Source organism: Miniopterus natalensis, chromosome 1 (assembly GCF_054644295.1).
Source record: "Miniopterus natalensis isolate mMinNat1 chromosome 1, mMinNat1.hap1, whole genome shotgun sequence".
Taxonomy (NCBI): Eukaryota; Metazoa; Chordata; class Mammalia; order Chiroptera; family Miniopteridae; genus Miniopterus; species Miniopterus natalensis.
In genome coordinates this window covers 49,730,946-49,747,766 of record NC_142081.1, presented here as the reverse complement: position 1 = coordinate 49,747,766, position 16,821 = coordinate 49,730,946, and the positions used below count along the sequence as shown (strand labels likewise).

Genomic DNA, 16,821 nt, shown 5'->3' with positions numbered 1-16,821 from the left:
GGGCAATAACCCTTCAGCCATGCGCCATTCTCAGGGTGACTCAACTGTGTCTTTGGCGATAAATACAACACTCTAGCAGTTGGAGAGATGAGTGACTTAGTCCCGAAGGGGGTATGTATCTGTGTGGCACACCACAGTTATGCCACACAATATCTTCTCATTGATTCTGAAGGTAGACTTGGATGGAAGTGTAAATATTATGGTTGAAATTACATTGGTCTTAATTAAGGGTATACAGAATGTGTATGCTCTCCGGGATACCCCTTTTATGTCCCTCTTCCTTCTAAGACACAGAAGTATATTTAGAGGGTTTGTTCACTGATTACCTTTTTAAAATTATTTTTAAAATGTTTTTAAAAATTAGCAGATACTGTCAAAAAAAGCCTCTCTAATTTCCTGCAGCACTCATCTGGGTCTTATTTTCTAGCTGTGATCAATGCCTAAGGAAAGGATCTGGGCTGAGTTGGTGACTGAACGCCAGCAGGGCAGACAAGCACAGGTATAGCCAGAGCCCGAGCCTTAATGAGTGTGGGTTTTTTTGAAGAGGGGAAGGGCTCACCTTCTTTTGTGAGAAGGGGCTTTGGAATTGTTACCTCTGTGGTTATTAGAGATTTAAGAATTTTTGTATAGCCTTAATTTCTTCCTATTTTATTTCAGTTACAACAGCACCTAGACTTGCTACAGATCAAGTTACCAACTGCATTTGTTATAATTATTTATTCCCAGATGCTCTCTGAGGTTGGAGCTGGCCGATGCTAAGCATCTTTAGTTTTAAGTTGAAGAGACTCTACATGTATAATTTAGTATACCATAATAAAAATTACAAGATTTTTAAAAAGAACTAATGTTGATATTTGAATTTTTTACAGGGGACATATATTACCTATCATTATATAGAATGGGCTCTATCTTTGCTGAAAAAGTTAAAATATGTCTTGCTAGTAGGCATTTTAAAGTAATTTCTTTATGGAATTTCTTTAAAAGCTCCCTGTGATACAGAAAAAGGATGAACGTGTACTCTGTTTAGTGGGACATTAATTTTAATTTTAGTTGTGTCACACCCATTTTGCTTGCCAGCTTTGAAGCGTGAGTCATTGACTCTCACCCAAGAGTTAGAATCGAGAGCAGTTCCATTGTGCGAGGAGAACTGCACTGGATCTAATACTCAAAAGGGGAGCGGAGGGAGGGTACTAATGATGTGAGCATCTACATTTTGGTCTGTTGCCACACTGCACAAAATTTATTACAATTTTAAATTCTCACTTTTACTACAGAACAACTTTTCAGATTTATGAGTTATCGTAGGTTAGTCTTGATTTGAATTTAACATAAACGGAATCATGGGATATTTATTCTTTTGTGTCTGACTTTTTTTGCTCTACATAATGTTTTTGAGATTCATGTGTAATAGTGGTTCATTCTTTTTTATGCTGATTAATATATATATATTTTTACTATACTGTATTTTGTATAGCCATTCTTTTCCTGATGGATATTTCCCCCCTTTTGGGATATTATTAATAAAGCATCCATAGAAATTCTTATACAAGTTTGTTTAAGAAAATATGCCTTGATTTTTTTTTGGTAAATACTTAGGAATACAATTGCTGGGTCACAGTGTAAGTGTAGGTTTAACTTTATAAGAAACTGTAAAAAAGTTTCTAAATTGATTATATTCCTTTATATTGTCCTCTGTAATGTATAAAATTCTAGTTGTTCCACAACCTCTCCAGCATTTGGTTTAGCCAGTATTTTCACATTTTAGCTATTCTTGTCTGTATGAAATGGCATCTCATTTTGTTTCTTAATTTGCATTTTCCTAATAATTACATGAATGCTGTAAAACACATTTCATGTGCTATTGGTCAGTTAGAAGTTAGTCTAAGTTGTCAGCAATTACCCCTTGTGTTGCTTTTAAGGATTAGAGTTAATTTTTGGACAGGTAGAAACAATAAAACTGAGCAAAATGAGCTAGCAGCACCTAATCATCTATGAAGAATACTTTGTGAACACGTTTTTATTGAGATATTGAAGGTGCAGAACTCTTTAGATTTCATTAATTAGACGGGTGGACATCTAATCAATGTACCAATTTGTCAGCAATATTCATAATTTCTTGTTATCGATTTATTTAGTGTAATGGACTCTGAAGCCAGTTAGATTGGGTTACAGTTCTCGCTGCATCATTTCCCAGCTGTGTGGCTTGGTGCTAGTTAAACCAATTCTTAGGATGGTTTGGAATGGTGGAAAATATTACTTTAGGAGACCAGTAAGTTATTGCAATATTAAAGGTCTACTGTAAGGAGACTGTAAATTATTATAGTAAGGGAACCAAATCATGGAGTCAGGAGACCCAGGCAACTACTTTAGCATCTGTGAGACTCACTGTCCATAACCATAGCTGGAGACGATGCGCTTGCAAGGTTACCATGAAGATCATATGACTTTATACATACAAAATACTTGGTAGATTCCAAAGTGCTTGTAGAAATATCAGTACTAGATGTCACTGTTTACTTCTAAACCAAAGAGCAGCAATGGAAGCGAGTAAGAAATATTGATGGACTGTAGTTGAATGAAGAAATTCACAAAATATGTGATTAGCCTGAGTAAAGAAGGCATACATACATCATGCGGTTTTCATTCTTGGGGGAATGAGTCATTTTAAAAATCATTTATTAGCTTAGCTCTTAATCACTTTCTGGTTTGCTCATTTTTGTTGGAAAAATTAATATGTATTGTTATACTGTTTTTGCCTAAACATCTGGCAGAAAATGAACAGTTCACAAGAACATCCTTTCACATGTTATTGTGTTCTAGCAATTTTCATTGTCACAGTCATCCCTGTGACCATAGGTTACATCATATACACAGTCCTTTTACTCCTTCATATGAAAAAACAGATATAACACAGGTATAAACCTGCATTTACCCAATTCAAAATTCTAGAAGATGCCTTTTAAAACTCGATCTTTAATGTCAATTTACCTCCCCATCCCCTGCCTTGTTTCAGCTTCTCTGCCACTCCATCTTGTCAGTTCTGATGACTCCTCACTAGCTATTGGTTCTATCTCCAGCTACCCTGGTTTTCTCCTTTGTTGTTCATTAAGGATCCTGCTTATAAAGTCACATGGTCAATGTGCTGGCCAGTGCTTTCCCCAAGGGTGGTCTTGCTCCGAGGAGCCACCCCTGCACTTTGCTAGGTTTGCTTCCTCTCTGCTGGGACAGCTCTTCCTTTCCACCTGATGGGAAATTTCTGTCAGCTGCTTTAAAAAGTCACTAGGAATTTGCTGTTGAACAGATATTTGGAGAACCATGTTGATGTATTTCTTTGACTTATTTTTGGAAAAATTTTAAACCATTAATTATTTAGTATAGGGTATTTACTGCTGACGTGCCGCTGTAGTGAGAAGTAGAGACTTTCTTGCTCTGCTCTGGGGATGGGGGATTAATTATCATCCTAGCAGAGTCTAGGATTCTCAACACAAGCTCCATGCAATAAATTAAGAGTGAGGTTACCCTCTGGGCCTGGGATAGGGATTAAGCAGCTACATAATAGTAAATAAAATGTCAGAAACTTGGTAGATATGCTTGGGGTTCCTAAGTCAAAGGTGGGAATCTAGATCAGAATCATAGCCTGTAAGGTAAGCATCATGCTAAAGTAGAGAGGGCGGGACTAGGGGAGGTGACCTAGCAGGACTGTATCAGTCATGTCTCTTGTAAATTAACACCTAAATTCCTAGTTTACCTACTTTCCTGCATTTGATAAGAAACATAAAATTGTTTATTGATTTGAAAATGCTTTAATTCTGGCGATGGTTTAACAATAAATTGCTGACTGTTTAAAGGTTCATCATCTCTTTTAGCCCACAAAGTTCCTAGGTTCATAGTCATATTAAGTTGCTCTCTAACAAAATGAACTTCCTAAAAACCTGCAAAAAGTATTTTATTCCCCATTCAACCCTAATATTAGTTTCAGGGTTTATACACTTGAAGTCAAAATCTGGGGCTTGGAATCAAGGCTGTGTTTCTTGTTTGTTAACTGCATGATCTAAATCAAGTTTCCTAAAAACTCAAAACCTTAGCTTCTTCACCTGAAAAATAATAATACTCATTTCACACAATTATTGGAGTGAAATGAAATGAGGCAAATTTTAGAAAATTATATACACATTGCTTGACACATAGTAAGTAGTAAATATTACTACTAAGATTTCCTAGAACAAAGTAGTCTAGTATTTTAATCTCTCTCAAATATTTCTTTCCCAAAGCCTTAAATCTCACCTAAGATATATGTAGATATTCTAGAGATATGCATGAAAGGAAAGGAGGCAGAAGGAACAGCATGAAAAAAGGCACATTTGTGGGGCAACAATATGGTAATAGGGAACTGTTACTACCTCAGTGTGGCTGGGGCAGATGTGCTCCTGGGAGTGCTAAGGCAGGCAGTGTTTTAAGTAGGAAGAATTATATCTTTTAAGAATATATTAATTTTTTTATACCTGAAATCTATATAATTTTATTTACTTTTATTTTTAAAATATATATATTTTAAATTTATTGATTTTTAAAGAGACAGAGCAAGAGAGAGAGGGAGATTGATTTGTTGCTCCATGTATTTATGCATTTATTGGTTGCTTTGATGCAACCTTGGCTGCATATTGGGTTGATGTTCTAACCAACTAAGCTATTTGGCCAGGGCTATATAATTTTACTAACAAATGTCACCCCAATAAATTCAATAAAAAAGAAGAAAATAAATATATTAATTTTAGAGAGGAGGATTTGAGTGAAAGGCCATATTAGAGATAGGAAGACCATGTAAGATGCAATTGTAATAGTCCAGATGAGAAGCTGTGGAGTTCAGAACTAAGTTATTACTAGTAGGATGAGGTAACATACATTGGATGTGAATATGGGATGGATCGTGTGAATCTAGAATAAAGTCAATCTAGAATATACTCAGGAATGGGTCCTGGGTAAAAGTCTTGGGTAAGTGGATAATTATTATGATATTAATTGAGATTAATAATTAAGGAAAATGACTAAGTTTTGGGTGGAGTTTAATTCTAGGCAACCAGGTGAAGATATTTAGTAAGTTACTATGGGCCAATTCTTTTAACTTTTTAAAATGAGTTTGGAGATCAGTATACATCTGTGAAACCATCACTGTAGTCTATGCCATTAAACATACATTATCTCCAAAAGTTTCCTCCTGTCTTTCCTTCTTCCTTTATTATTATTTTGTGATATGAACACTTAATATAAATCTGCCCTCTTAGCAAAAACTTTAAGTATACGACACAGTCTTATTATTAACTATAGGCTCTGTGCTGTACAGTAGAACTCTAGGATTTATGCATCTTGCATAACTGAAACTTTGTACCCTTTGGGCCAATTCTTCAGTAAACATTTCTTGAGTGCTTATTATGTGTGCTGGGTTCAAGATGCTTAAAATTGGACAAGTCATAGTTTTTACCCTTAAAGAAGACATAGTTTAGTAGATGGAGACAGAAATGAGGTTATACTACAGAATTCTAACTGCCTGTGAACTAGGTTGTGGGCGAGTGTAGCAAAGAGAGAAAAGCTCTGTTTGGGTGGTTGGTTAAGTCTTCACAGGACAAATGATTCTGGAGTTAAAACACAATTTTTACAGACAGGGAGGGCTGGCATGAATGATATTCTAGGTAGAGAGAACAGAAAAGCTACTGAGGTGTGAAAGAGCATGGAGCCCTTAGTGAATATCAAGTCAGTGTATGTGATTGGAATACAGAGCCAGAGAATCAGTATGTGCACCAGTGGATGCATCCCCTTGGGTTCGTGTTTTTTGAGGCAGGATTTCAATTCAGGTTGAATTTTCCGGCTCAAAGTTTTTTTCAACAATTATTTCATAAAACAATAGTTCTGAACTAGTAATTTAAGTCAGAAAGTCTAGACATAATTTCACGAAATTATCAGAAGCATTGACAAAATTGCTGCTTTCATTTAAACAAAAGGTAGGAATTTGTTTTTAGGTTTGGGAGACTAGGATCTTGGATTGAGTGATTAGTAAATAGAACAGTTTCTTCTACCAAAGTTTGGTTTTAAAGTAATTTATTTACCCGACTGCTACTTAGCTTTCCTAAGTCTTTTCTCCACAAGGAGAGGTCATATAGGGGTACAATAAATATTATTTTAACCCTAATTCAGGAGTCAGTTCCTAGACATTTTTATCAGTAGAAACAAGCCCAAGCTTGTAATTGTGAATGAACAGCAAATTGTTTCAGACAGGAGGAACTGGCCTCTGACAACCTATGAAACCCAGAAGATGGGGACTTCTTTAGCATCAGCCTCTTTCTCTCCTCTGTCTCTTTGCTTCCCTTTCTCATCGACATCGCCTTGTCTCTCCTGAAGCCTGGCTCCTGGCCAGAGCATGTGTCCCCGAGTCCCTGCAGAGCCTGAGTGAAGTGAGATGGCAGATTTCCAAGTGAAGGGAGCTGGTCAAGAGTCAGTCGGCTCCTAAAACAATATGCAGTTCATGACGTATCTTTAAAGAAGGAAATAGATTATTTAGCTACCCAAATATATGCGGTCCAATGTCAGCAAAGGCTTTTGGCTATTACCATTATTTTGTGATATATTTCAACAATAAAATAGAAAGTTAAATTTAACAAGATTTTATTCGAATAAAATCACATACAATTTGCACCCTGCTGGTGAACCAGCAAAATTAATATAAACTTCCTCCTCCTATTCTTTTCTCTCTTCTTCATCTTCTATCATAAGATGAATTATGGTCAACCAATTCTTGACTCTCTGTAGGAACATTTTATTTGTGGCACAGACTCTTCCTGTGGTCTGATACCCAAGTCTATTCATGGTGCTAACCCTGGGGGTGAGTTTCCTGCCATCTGCCACAGGGCTGCACTGGTTGATTAGGATGGTGGCTCTGCTCTCTCGAGTCACATCCTCTCAAAACTTGGATGTATTATCTGCATTTTTTCAAATATATTTTCCTAATTGGATTTATTGTTTTTACAGTACCTAATTTGATATAACCTTTTATTTCTTTTTCAACCCATTCCATCGACAAATTTGGCGGCTATAAAAGATGTATTTTCTCTTGATATTTACTTTGTCATATGAAATATGTCTTACTTGGATTACTTTAATCATTATTTAAGAAATTCCCAATCATTGAATACCTAGAAAAGTGGAAGATTACTTGAATAAGAAAAGGTCTTACATACATGGATAATGTTAGTTTGATAAACTTTAAATGTCTGGGGGAGGGGGAAATACATTTAAATTTAAATGCTTATGTATTTTTAAGTAAATGCAATTTAGGAAATAGAATAATGGGGGAATGATAATATCATGCAGTTAATAGAGGTTTTAAAATCTGTCATTTTACACAACCTTTTCTAAGTAATCATTATTATCTTTTATTACCATTTCAATTGTGTCCACCCATAGATAATTCAGAAAAAAATATAATTTAAACATAGTTATTGGTACTGATTTGCTTTATAGTTGTTTTAAAGGTAACTGTATGTTGAAATTCATATATTCTCCTGCCCCTATGCAATTTTTCACACATTGTATATCTTTGAATACTTTTGGAAAATGTTAGACATGGGATAAGTCTAGAATTAAATTCTGATATCCATTTTAACATTGCTTTCTTTTAGACACTGCATGAAATCATGTGGAAATGAGAGCAACTCATGGAACCCCTCCTCCAAGAGAGAATGCCTTTCATAAATGGAGCTTTGCTTCCAGTTTTCACAGGACACTGACATTGTGGCAGAGCCACGGCTGCCCTTCCCGCTACTTTCAATGATTCAGAGGACATCTGAACAGTAATGCTTGCCTTGGATTTACAGATTTCCATCCCGATACCTTGTTTACGTTTTCGGAGCAGAGAAGCTTGCACTAATTGCTCTCCATGGTGGCTAATCTTTTCAAGAGCCTGATTTTACCTTACATACATAAGCTTTGCAAAGGAATGTTTACAAAGAAATTGGGAAACACCACCAAAAAAAAAGAGAACAGTCAGCAGAAAAAGGATCACGACTTTCCTACTGCTGGCCAGACCAAACCCCCCAAACTTTCTAATACCTTCAAAAGCACTGTCAAGAAGATCACAAAGTGTTCATCTACTCACAACTTATCCACTGAAGAAGACGAAGCTAACAGAGAGTTTTCCCTCTCACCAACGTTCAGTTACCGAGCGGCTATTGCCAATGGCCTACGAAAAAATATTAACGTAACCAGCAGTGATAATGAGGACCTGCTCCAGGAGCTCTCTTCCATTGAGAGTTCCTACTCAGAGTCGCTCAGTGAACTAAGGAGCAGTGCGGAGAACCAGGCCCAGCCGACGCTCACCATGCCCGTCAAACGCAACAGAAAGAGTTCCAGCAGCCTGGCTCCATCGGAGGGCAGCTCCGACGGGGAACGCACTCTGCACGGCTTAAAACTGGGAGCTTTACGTAAACTGAGGAAATGGAAAAAGAGTCAAGACTGTGTCTCCTCAGATTCAGAGTTGAGCACGATGAAGAAAACCTGGGGCATAAGAAGCAAATCTTTGGACAGAACTGCCCGAAACCCAAAGACGGGCACCTTGGAGCCAGGATTCAGTTCCTCTGGCTGCATTAGCCAAACGCATGATGTTATGGAAATGATCTTCAAGGAACTTCAGGGGATAAGTCAGATCGAGACAGAACTTTCTGAGCTCCGAGGGCACGTCAATGCTCTCAAGCATTCCATCGATGAGATCTCCAGCAGTGTGGAGGTTGTACAGAGTGAAATCGAACAGCTGCGTACAGGGTTTGTCCAGTCTCGGAGGGAAACCAGAGACATCCATGATTACATTAAGCACTTAGGCCATATGGGCAGCAAGGCAAGCCTGAGATTCTTAAATGTGCCTGAAGAAAGATTTGAGTACGTCGAAATTGTGGTGTACCAGATTCTAATAGATAAAATGGGGTTTTCAGATGCACCAAATGCTATTAAAATTGAATTTGCTCAGAGAATAGGGCACCAAAGGGACTGCCCAAATGCAAAGCCTCGACCCATACTGGTGTACTTTGAGACCCCTAAGCAAAGAGATTCCGTCTTAAAAAAATCATATAAACTCAAAGGAACAGGTATCGGAATCTCAACAGATATTCTTACTCATGACATCAGAGAAAGAAAAGAGAAAGGGATACCATCCTCCCAGACATATGAGAGCATGGATATAAAGCTGTCTACTCCAGAGCCTCAAATCAAGAAGAATAATTGGCAGTTACCAGATGACAGTGATGGAGAGCTGGAGTCTGACCTCAATAGAAACAGTTATGCTGTGCTTTCCAAGTCAGAGTTTCCAACAAAGGGAAGTATTTCCAAGTCAGGTTCAAAATCACACAATGCTAGAGCCAAAAATAAAACTGCTAGTAGCAGCAGAATTTCAAATAAATCAGATTATGATAAAATTTCCTCACAATTGCCGGAATCAGGTACCTTGGAGAAACAAACCACAGCCCATTATGGAGATGCAACACCCCTCTGGCATTCACAGAGTGATTTTTTTACTGCAAAACTTAGTCGTTCCGAATCAGATTTTTCCAAACTGTGTCAATCTTACTCAGAGGATTTTTCAGAAAATCAGTTTTTCACTAGAACTAATGGAAGCTCCCTCCTGTCATCTTCAGACCGAGAACTTTGGCAAAGGAAGCAGGAGGGCCCGCCTACCTTGTATGACAGTCCTCAGGGTTTACTTTTGGACGGGGCTGTTCAAGGTGTCCAAGGGAACACAGAAACTGTGGATAGTGGAATGAGTAATAGCATGGTATGTGCATCTGGAGACCAAAGTCATTACAGTGATTCTCAGCTCTCTTTACATGATGATCTTTCTTCATGGAAGGAATGGAATCAAGTAGATCAAGGAGCTGATTTAGGTTTGGATTCATCCACTCAGGAAGCTTTTGACTATGACACAAACAGTCTATCTGATCAACAGCTAGATGTTTACAATAAAGACCAAGAAGACTTGGGTAAGTGCCACAGTGACATTCAGGATGACTCTGAGAGCTGTGATTTAACCCAAGATGACAACTCATCTCCATGCCCTGGATTAGATAATGAACCACAAGGCCAATGGGTTGGCCAATATGGTTCTTATCAGGAAGCTAATTCTAACGAGTTGTACCAGAATCAAAACCAGTTGTCCATCATGTATCAAAGTCAAAGTGAGTTGCAAAGTGATGATTCGGAGGATGCCCCACCCAAATCTTGGCATAGTCGATTAAGCATCGACCTTTCTGATAAGTCTTTCAGCTTCCCAAAATTTGGATCTACGCTACAGCGGGCTAAATCAGCCTTGGAAGTGGTATGGAACAAAAGCACACAGAGTCTCAGTGGATATGAGGACAGTGGCTCCTCCTTAATGGGGAGATTTCGGACATTATCCCAATCAACTGCAAATGAGTCAAGTACCACCCTGGACTCTGATGTTTACACAGAGCCTTATTACTATAAGGCAGAAGATGAGGACGACTATAGTGAACCAGTGGCAGATAATGAAACTGATTATGTTGAAGTGATGGAACAAGTTCTTGCTAAGTTAGAGAACAGGACTAGTATTACTGAAACAGATGAGACAATGCAGGAGTATGATCACCCTTCTTATGAAACACCTTATGAAACCCCACAAGATGAGGGTTATGATGTGCAGGCAGATGATGTGGTTAGTGAAGGAGGATTGGAACCCTTAGATGAAACATTACCTGAAATGGAAATAAAAGAAGATGAAAACCAAAACATCCCTGAACAGCCTGTGGAAATCACAAAGCCAAAGAGAATCCGTCCCTCTTTCAAAGAAGCAGCTTTAAAAGCCTATAAGAAGCAAATGGCAGAATTGGAAGAGAAGATCCTGGCTGGAGGTACTCATGTTTAAATGATACATTATGAGCTAATTGTGTTTTAACATTGGGTGGTGCTTCTTTAGAGCATGTTCTGGGTTTATTTGTGGGAGAGATAATTTATTCATAAGGAATTTGCATGTTTATTCTGAGAAGGATTTTATTTTACTCAGACAGCTCTCCCGACAAATTGGGATTGGTGGATTTAAAATCAACGTGTTTTTAAAAAGGTCATAATGAACCTACACTCTGTGGATCAAAATTTCTCTGCCAGGATTATACATAAACGCCATTTCATATTAACCAGCTTTGTGGCATCAGTTATCAAGGAAAGGATGATTGAAATCAAAGAGCAGCCTGGGATCTATTCCTTGGTGCTATTAGGTTTACAGTGTTGGGGAGAAAGATATAGAACATCTTAAAGAATTAGGAAAGAGGAACTCTCAGATTTACCATTCCTAGTCCCATGAAATCTATACTTTGGGCCCTGCCAGTAAGAAGAGCTGGCTCTGCACAGCCAACCTTAACCAGTCCCATGGAGGACCATAGCCTCCCTAACTATCGACTGATGCAGCTGGGGGAGTGCAGTAGAGCGCAAACCCTAGGCCATGCCTGAGGAGTCCAATTCACTCCACTACTCAGGAAGGTGGAAGAGTTGAGAAGTTTCCCCCTAAAGGGTAGAGTAGAAGTCTCTTGCCCATTATGGAAATGAAAGGAGCACCTTACCTAAAATTTTACCTGATTTTTGGGGGGGAACAATTTCAGATCATGCTCTTTTGAAAAATAGCTGCGTATAAATAAAAAAATATGTTGACTTTTCATTTGTCAACCAAAGTTCATCTGCACTTACCTTAATCCCTTATCATTTATTTTATTTGCATGCTTATAATTTTATATCTTTGGGATAGTTTGATATAATCTCAATTTTAATTATATATTGTTAATGTTTTCCTTGATTACGACAGTCATCTTTAATTAAAATATTTACTCTATGTAATATTCCATAAAGGTAAATATATTTATGTAACCAAGTGTTACTTGCTATTATGAAATAATATAATAATTTCTGCAGCTAGTAACTGATTATTGTTTCCTTGTCTTGACCAAAGTTGTGATTGGACACTCCTCAAAACTGGCCACTTTCTGATCGATAGGGGTGGGTTATTGAATAATCAGATACCTTTATTATTAAACTGATGTAGGTGCTAAGACAATTGAGATAACAGTTAGAGTTCTGTTCTAAAAATCTGTCTATATAAAACTGCATATTCTATGTAATTTATTTAAAGAACAATATGAGTGAAGGATATATTGGGTGCATAGGCTGAGATTTTATTTTATTTTTTGAGGGTAGAATTCACAACTATATTTAAAATTGATTTTAAAATGCAAAGTAGTCAAATTTTTATGTAAAAGTTCATATTAGAGTAATGTCTATTATATTTCAGATTGACTTTTAATAGGTATCTTATTACTAAAAGTTAATTGATAGTTTCTTGGGGTACAGACCAGCAGTTTGACATTGTATTTTATCTACTGTGGACTCAGGGAGGTCTACTCAGAGGCATATTCAGACTAAGCAGTGTGTGTGTGTGTGTGTGTGAGTGTGTCTACTGTGATGTAATCTATACATGTGTTAATGCCAGTTGGTCAAGGTATCTGAAATGTTAGGCAGTACTATAAACACAACAAGACTGTATGATTCAGGAAAAAATGGATCTTCATCAACTTTTTAAAAATTCCTAATTAGCAAACCTCTGCAAAGTAGAGTGTTGCTGGTAATGACCCTTCAACTAGCTAACAACCCTAGTCATCCACTGGCACTTATGCTTAGAAAAACACATACACTGGCTGTCCACATACCAGCAGCTTAAAAACTCTAAAATAGGTAAAACAATCTTGTGCCACTTACTTGACATACTAAATTTGGCTACAGAAAACTCAGACCCCTCCATTGTCTTGGAACTTAGCTTGTTATCTCGTGAGCCAGCTTTGAATGGAATCTGTTGGATATCATCTATCCTAGAGGAAATCAGACACACGCCTTTACGATGCTCTCCAGTTGCTTGAAAGGCACCAGATTGACTACCCAGGAGGCAGCAGTAGCCTAGATTTTAAAGGCCATCTCCTCTCCCTTGGCAGCAGTCAGGCAGTTGTCCCCCTCCTGTGCCACCAATATGCCTCAGGAGGAAGGGCAGCCAAAAAAGGGCATTTTTCAGTCCCCTTCCTTGCTCATAGCATCCCAAGGAGGTGCCAATTGTTATGATAGATTTTGTGCCCATTGCCATCTGCTTACTGGGCTTTGGGTAAATGCCAACATATTTCTCTCTCCATGACTATCCAGTCACCATTTGGTAGCAGTGCTGTCTTTTCTCCAACACTAACCTGGCAAAATTGGATCACAGAGCTCTTGCTGTAAACAGTGTGGGTGCTGTCATAGCTTTGTGGAATTCTAAGCTCAGGTTTGAATTATTTATTTCAGCTTTTATCTTCAGGGTCCTGGTATTTTTATCACGCCGTACATGAGGAATTTTAAAGACCTCCATGTTTATATGCAGAGACATTTGGCCCTGGGTTTCTGATCAACTTTACCTTGAACAGCTTGCCTGTGGGGAAAGAGACTTAGAGCGTGTGTAGCCAGAAACTCTGTGAGGTCATTTTCTTCCCTTATGGCCAGACCCTGCTGAGCGGCACCTTTTGTGTAGCTGGCTTGACCCCCCACACCGTGGTGGTTACTGGTTGACCCCCTCCAACAGCCCTGTACCATTTAACAACTGGAATTAACTGTTGTCTGTTCTGAATTCCCACATACTTGCCTCTGACAGCATGGTTTTCAACCTTTCGTAATGACATCGTGTGCACATTTCTTATTTTCTCTACTCAACTCTAATACAGAAGAAAGGGGTCTTGTTTCTTTCATCCTCCCATATGCCCTGTGCCTAGACCATGCATTATCCAGAGAGGGCGCAATCCAGGGCAGCAGGGTGCTAACTAAAAGGCACGCGATTCGAAGTCAAAGGCGAATCCAAACTGCGGCCTTAATTGTTAAAACTATGATTTATTTCTTGATAGTGCAGAAGTATGTTTAGAGATTAAAGCTTATCATTAATTACGACTGTATAGCAGGCATTTTTCCAAGCAGTTTATCTGCTTTATTCTTTCACTTCTTACAACACCACTATGAATTTGATTCCATTATTATCTCATTTTATAGGTGAGTAAACTGAGATGCTGAAAACTTTTGTAACTTAATGGCACAGCTAGTCAGTGGGGGATCTGGAGTTAAATGGATGGTTATTTGGGTTATTTCGAGCAGCCATATGCTTACTTCTCTCAAGTGTTGTTTTATTCTTGCTCTAAGGTGGGGAAACATGATAAAAGGTGGAGGGTACCGTTAACCATGAGGGTTACCCCAACAAAAGGATTTTCATGAGAAATTAGTAATAATATAAAAAACACTGAGGTTTTGATATGAAATAGTTAAATCTCAGTTTTTCTACTTCAAACCCTTGGTTCATCTTAGAAAGTATGACTTTAGAGGCTAATTAAAACTGTATGATTAGCTGCTTGAAGGATGATGTATTCGAAGTAAGTTTTTCTAGCAGAAGAAGAAAAACCTTGTTTTATCTTCAAATGTCATTTCCAGGCTTCTGTAGATTCTGAAAAAGGCTGAGACTTTGGCAATTAGTATAACTACTAATATTTTTACCGTGGTGTACATTTCATTTTCTGAATAGTTGTAGAACTTGTGGAAATATTTTGGTTCCTAATAAGGATATGAACTTCAACGCAAAAATTTTTCCTGAGGTTGATATTTAGATAAGTGCTTCCCAATCTGGGCAGTTGCTAGAATCATCTAAGGATCTCTAGGTAGTACAGTAATTTCTGTTCCCATAGTGGTGGTGTAAAATACAAATTGTTAGGATCCTGTCACTGAACATTTTGATTTTGTAATGGTCATGTAATGGAGCCCATTACATGAACATTATGTACCCAAAATTATATATACCTGATGAATTACAAGTACCCCTATAAGTAAAGCAACCACCACTACCACACACATAAAAATAAATGCATAATACAAAATGCTAAAAATTTCAAGTAAAAAGTAAGACAGCTGCTCCCATTCTTCAAAGATAGTTTGTTCCAGACTCTCTGCATTAAGTACCTATACATTCCTTTTTTTCCCTTTTAACATAAGTGATATTAACCTGTCATGTCTTCATGCTGTTTTGCAATATTTTTTTCATGTTTTATATACATATATATATTTATATATATATAAATTTTTAAAATATATTTTTATTGATTTTAGAGAGAAGAAGGAAGAGGGAGAGGGAGAGAAACATGGATGTGAGAGAGAAGCATTAATTGATTGTCTCCTGTATGCACCCACTACCTGGGCATATGCCCTTAGCAGGAATTGAACCTGTGACCTTTCGGTGCATAGAAGGATACTCAGCCAACTAAGCCACACCAGCTAGGGCTCGTGTAACATATATATTTAAAAGATCTCATTTTATTACTTACTACATTTTTTAATGACACAGATATTTCTACTATATAGTTATTGCATTATTTATTAGCTTAGTCCCCATCATTGAACAGTTAACTTTCTTACAAACTCACCAACAATGCAACCTCATTATCTGTCTTTACGAAAATGAGATAGCATGTATGTAAGATAAATTCTTAGATGTAGAATTACTGGAGTCAATGGACTTAATCCTGTTTAGGAGAGTTAGGAGCTCATGAATTCCAGGTCAATTCCAGGTACTTTATTTCATAGCACCTTCCATAGTTATAAATTTACATTTAGGTATATGATTATATTATAGATCTCTGCTACTAGACTATATAGCAAAATCAACGAGCCTGCGCCAGTGTCTGTTATAGAGTAAACCTTTGTTAAATTGTTGTTGAATAGATAAATAAATGCTAGCTTTCTCTCTAAAGCTGCTGGACTATCTAGTTCCAAATAAGACAGGCAGCATTAGAATCCAAATAAACTTTAGTTTTATTTCTTTCAATTAAAAGGACACTTTTTTATTATATATTGTAATACAGTGGGATAAGTAAAACATAATTGAAAATGAAAACATAATGTTTCTCCCCTTTGGCTCAGTTAATCACATCTATGAAAAGGCCAGCTATTCTTTCTATGATTATATAACCTACACATCTCCAAAAGCCTCGTTGAATATATTTAAATTCCACTCTTAATGTTTAAGAAGAATAAACATTTTAACTAAATGTTTAGGTCTTGGTGGCTAAAAAATCTATCAAGAAGTGCTTCTCCACCTACCATTCACCCCACCTTCCCTCTGAGATTCATCAGTCTGTTCATGTTGAAGGCCTGGGGCGGGGAGCAGGTGCAGGATAGAAGGGGTCAATGGGGAAAAGGGGGAATATCTGTAATATTTTCAAGAATAAAGATATATTTTTTAAAAAAAGAGTGATTTCAACTAATATTTCTTGACTGCTATACTTTAAACTGAATATTTTTATTTTTGAAAATAAATAAAACTTGATTATTAAAAGAAAAAAAAAGAGAAGTGCTTCTCAAACTTTAGGGTGTATCTGGGTCTTACCTGCAGAGAGTCTAGATCAGGAGTGACGGGGTCTGCTCCTTCCTTGAAAAGGATGTGTAAATTGGAAATTTTAGAAATCACCTATTCAAAAGTCCTTGGAGATTCTGCTGTAGGAACCACTCAGTACATTATTTTGCCTATAAATAAATCCTTGTCACCCCACATATTCCAAATTTTATCTGTTTTTGCAAGTTTGAGGTCGGTTTGTATTATTATTATTATTATTAATCTTTCTTCAAAGCAAGCATGGGGTACTAGTAATAGTAGAAGGCAACCCATTTGCAAAATGTTGCATTTCAATGCAGAATGTAGCCATAAACTTTGGGCTTCATCTTCTTTGCTTCTAT

General features: G+C 37.4%; 1 protein-coding gene across 1 annotated transcript in view; it reads left to right on the top strand.

Moving 5' to 3' along the window:
* Positions 1 to 16,821, top strand: part of UNC13C (unc-13 homolog C) — a 460,865-nt gene that overhangs the window by 17,702 nt on the left and 426,342 nt on the right. Inside the window, exon 2 of the mRNA XM_087821385.1 lies at positions 7,671 to 10,904. Coding sequence (XP_087677511.1) covers positions 7,928 to 10,904 — 2,977 coding nt within the window. The 5' untranslated portion in view covers positions 7,671 to 7,927. The remainder of the gene's footprint in view (positions 1 to 7,670; positions 10,905 to 16,821) is intronic.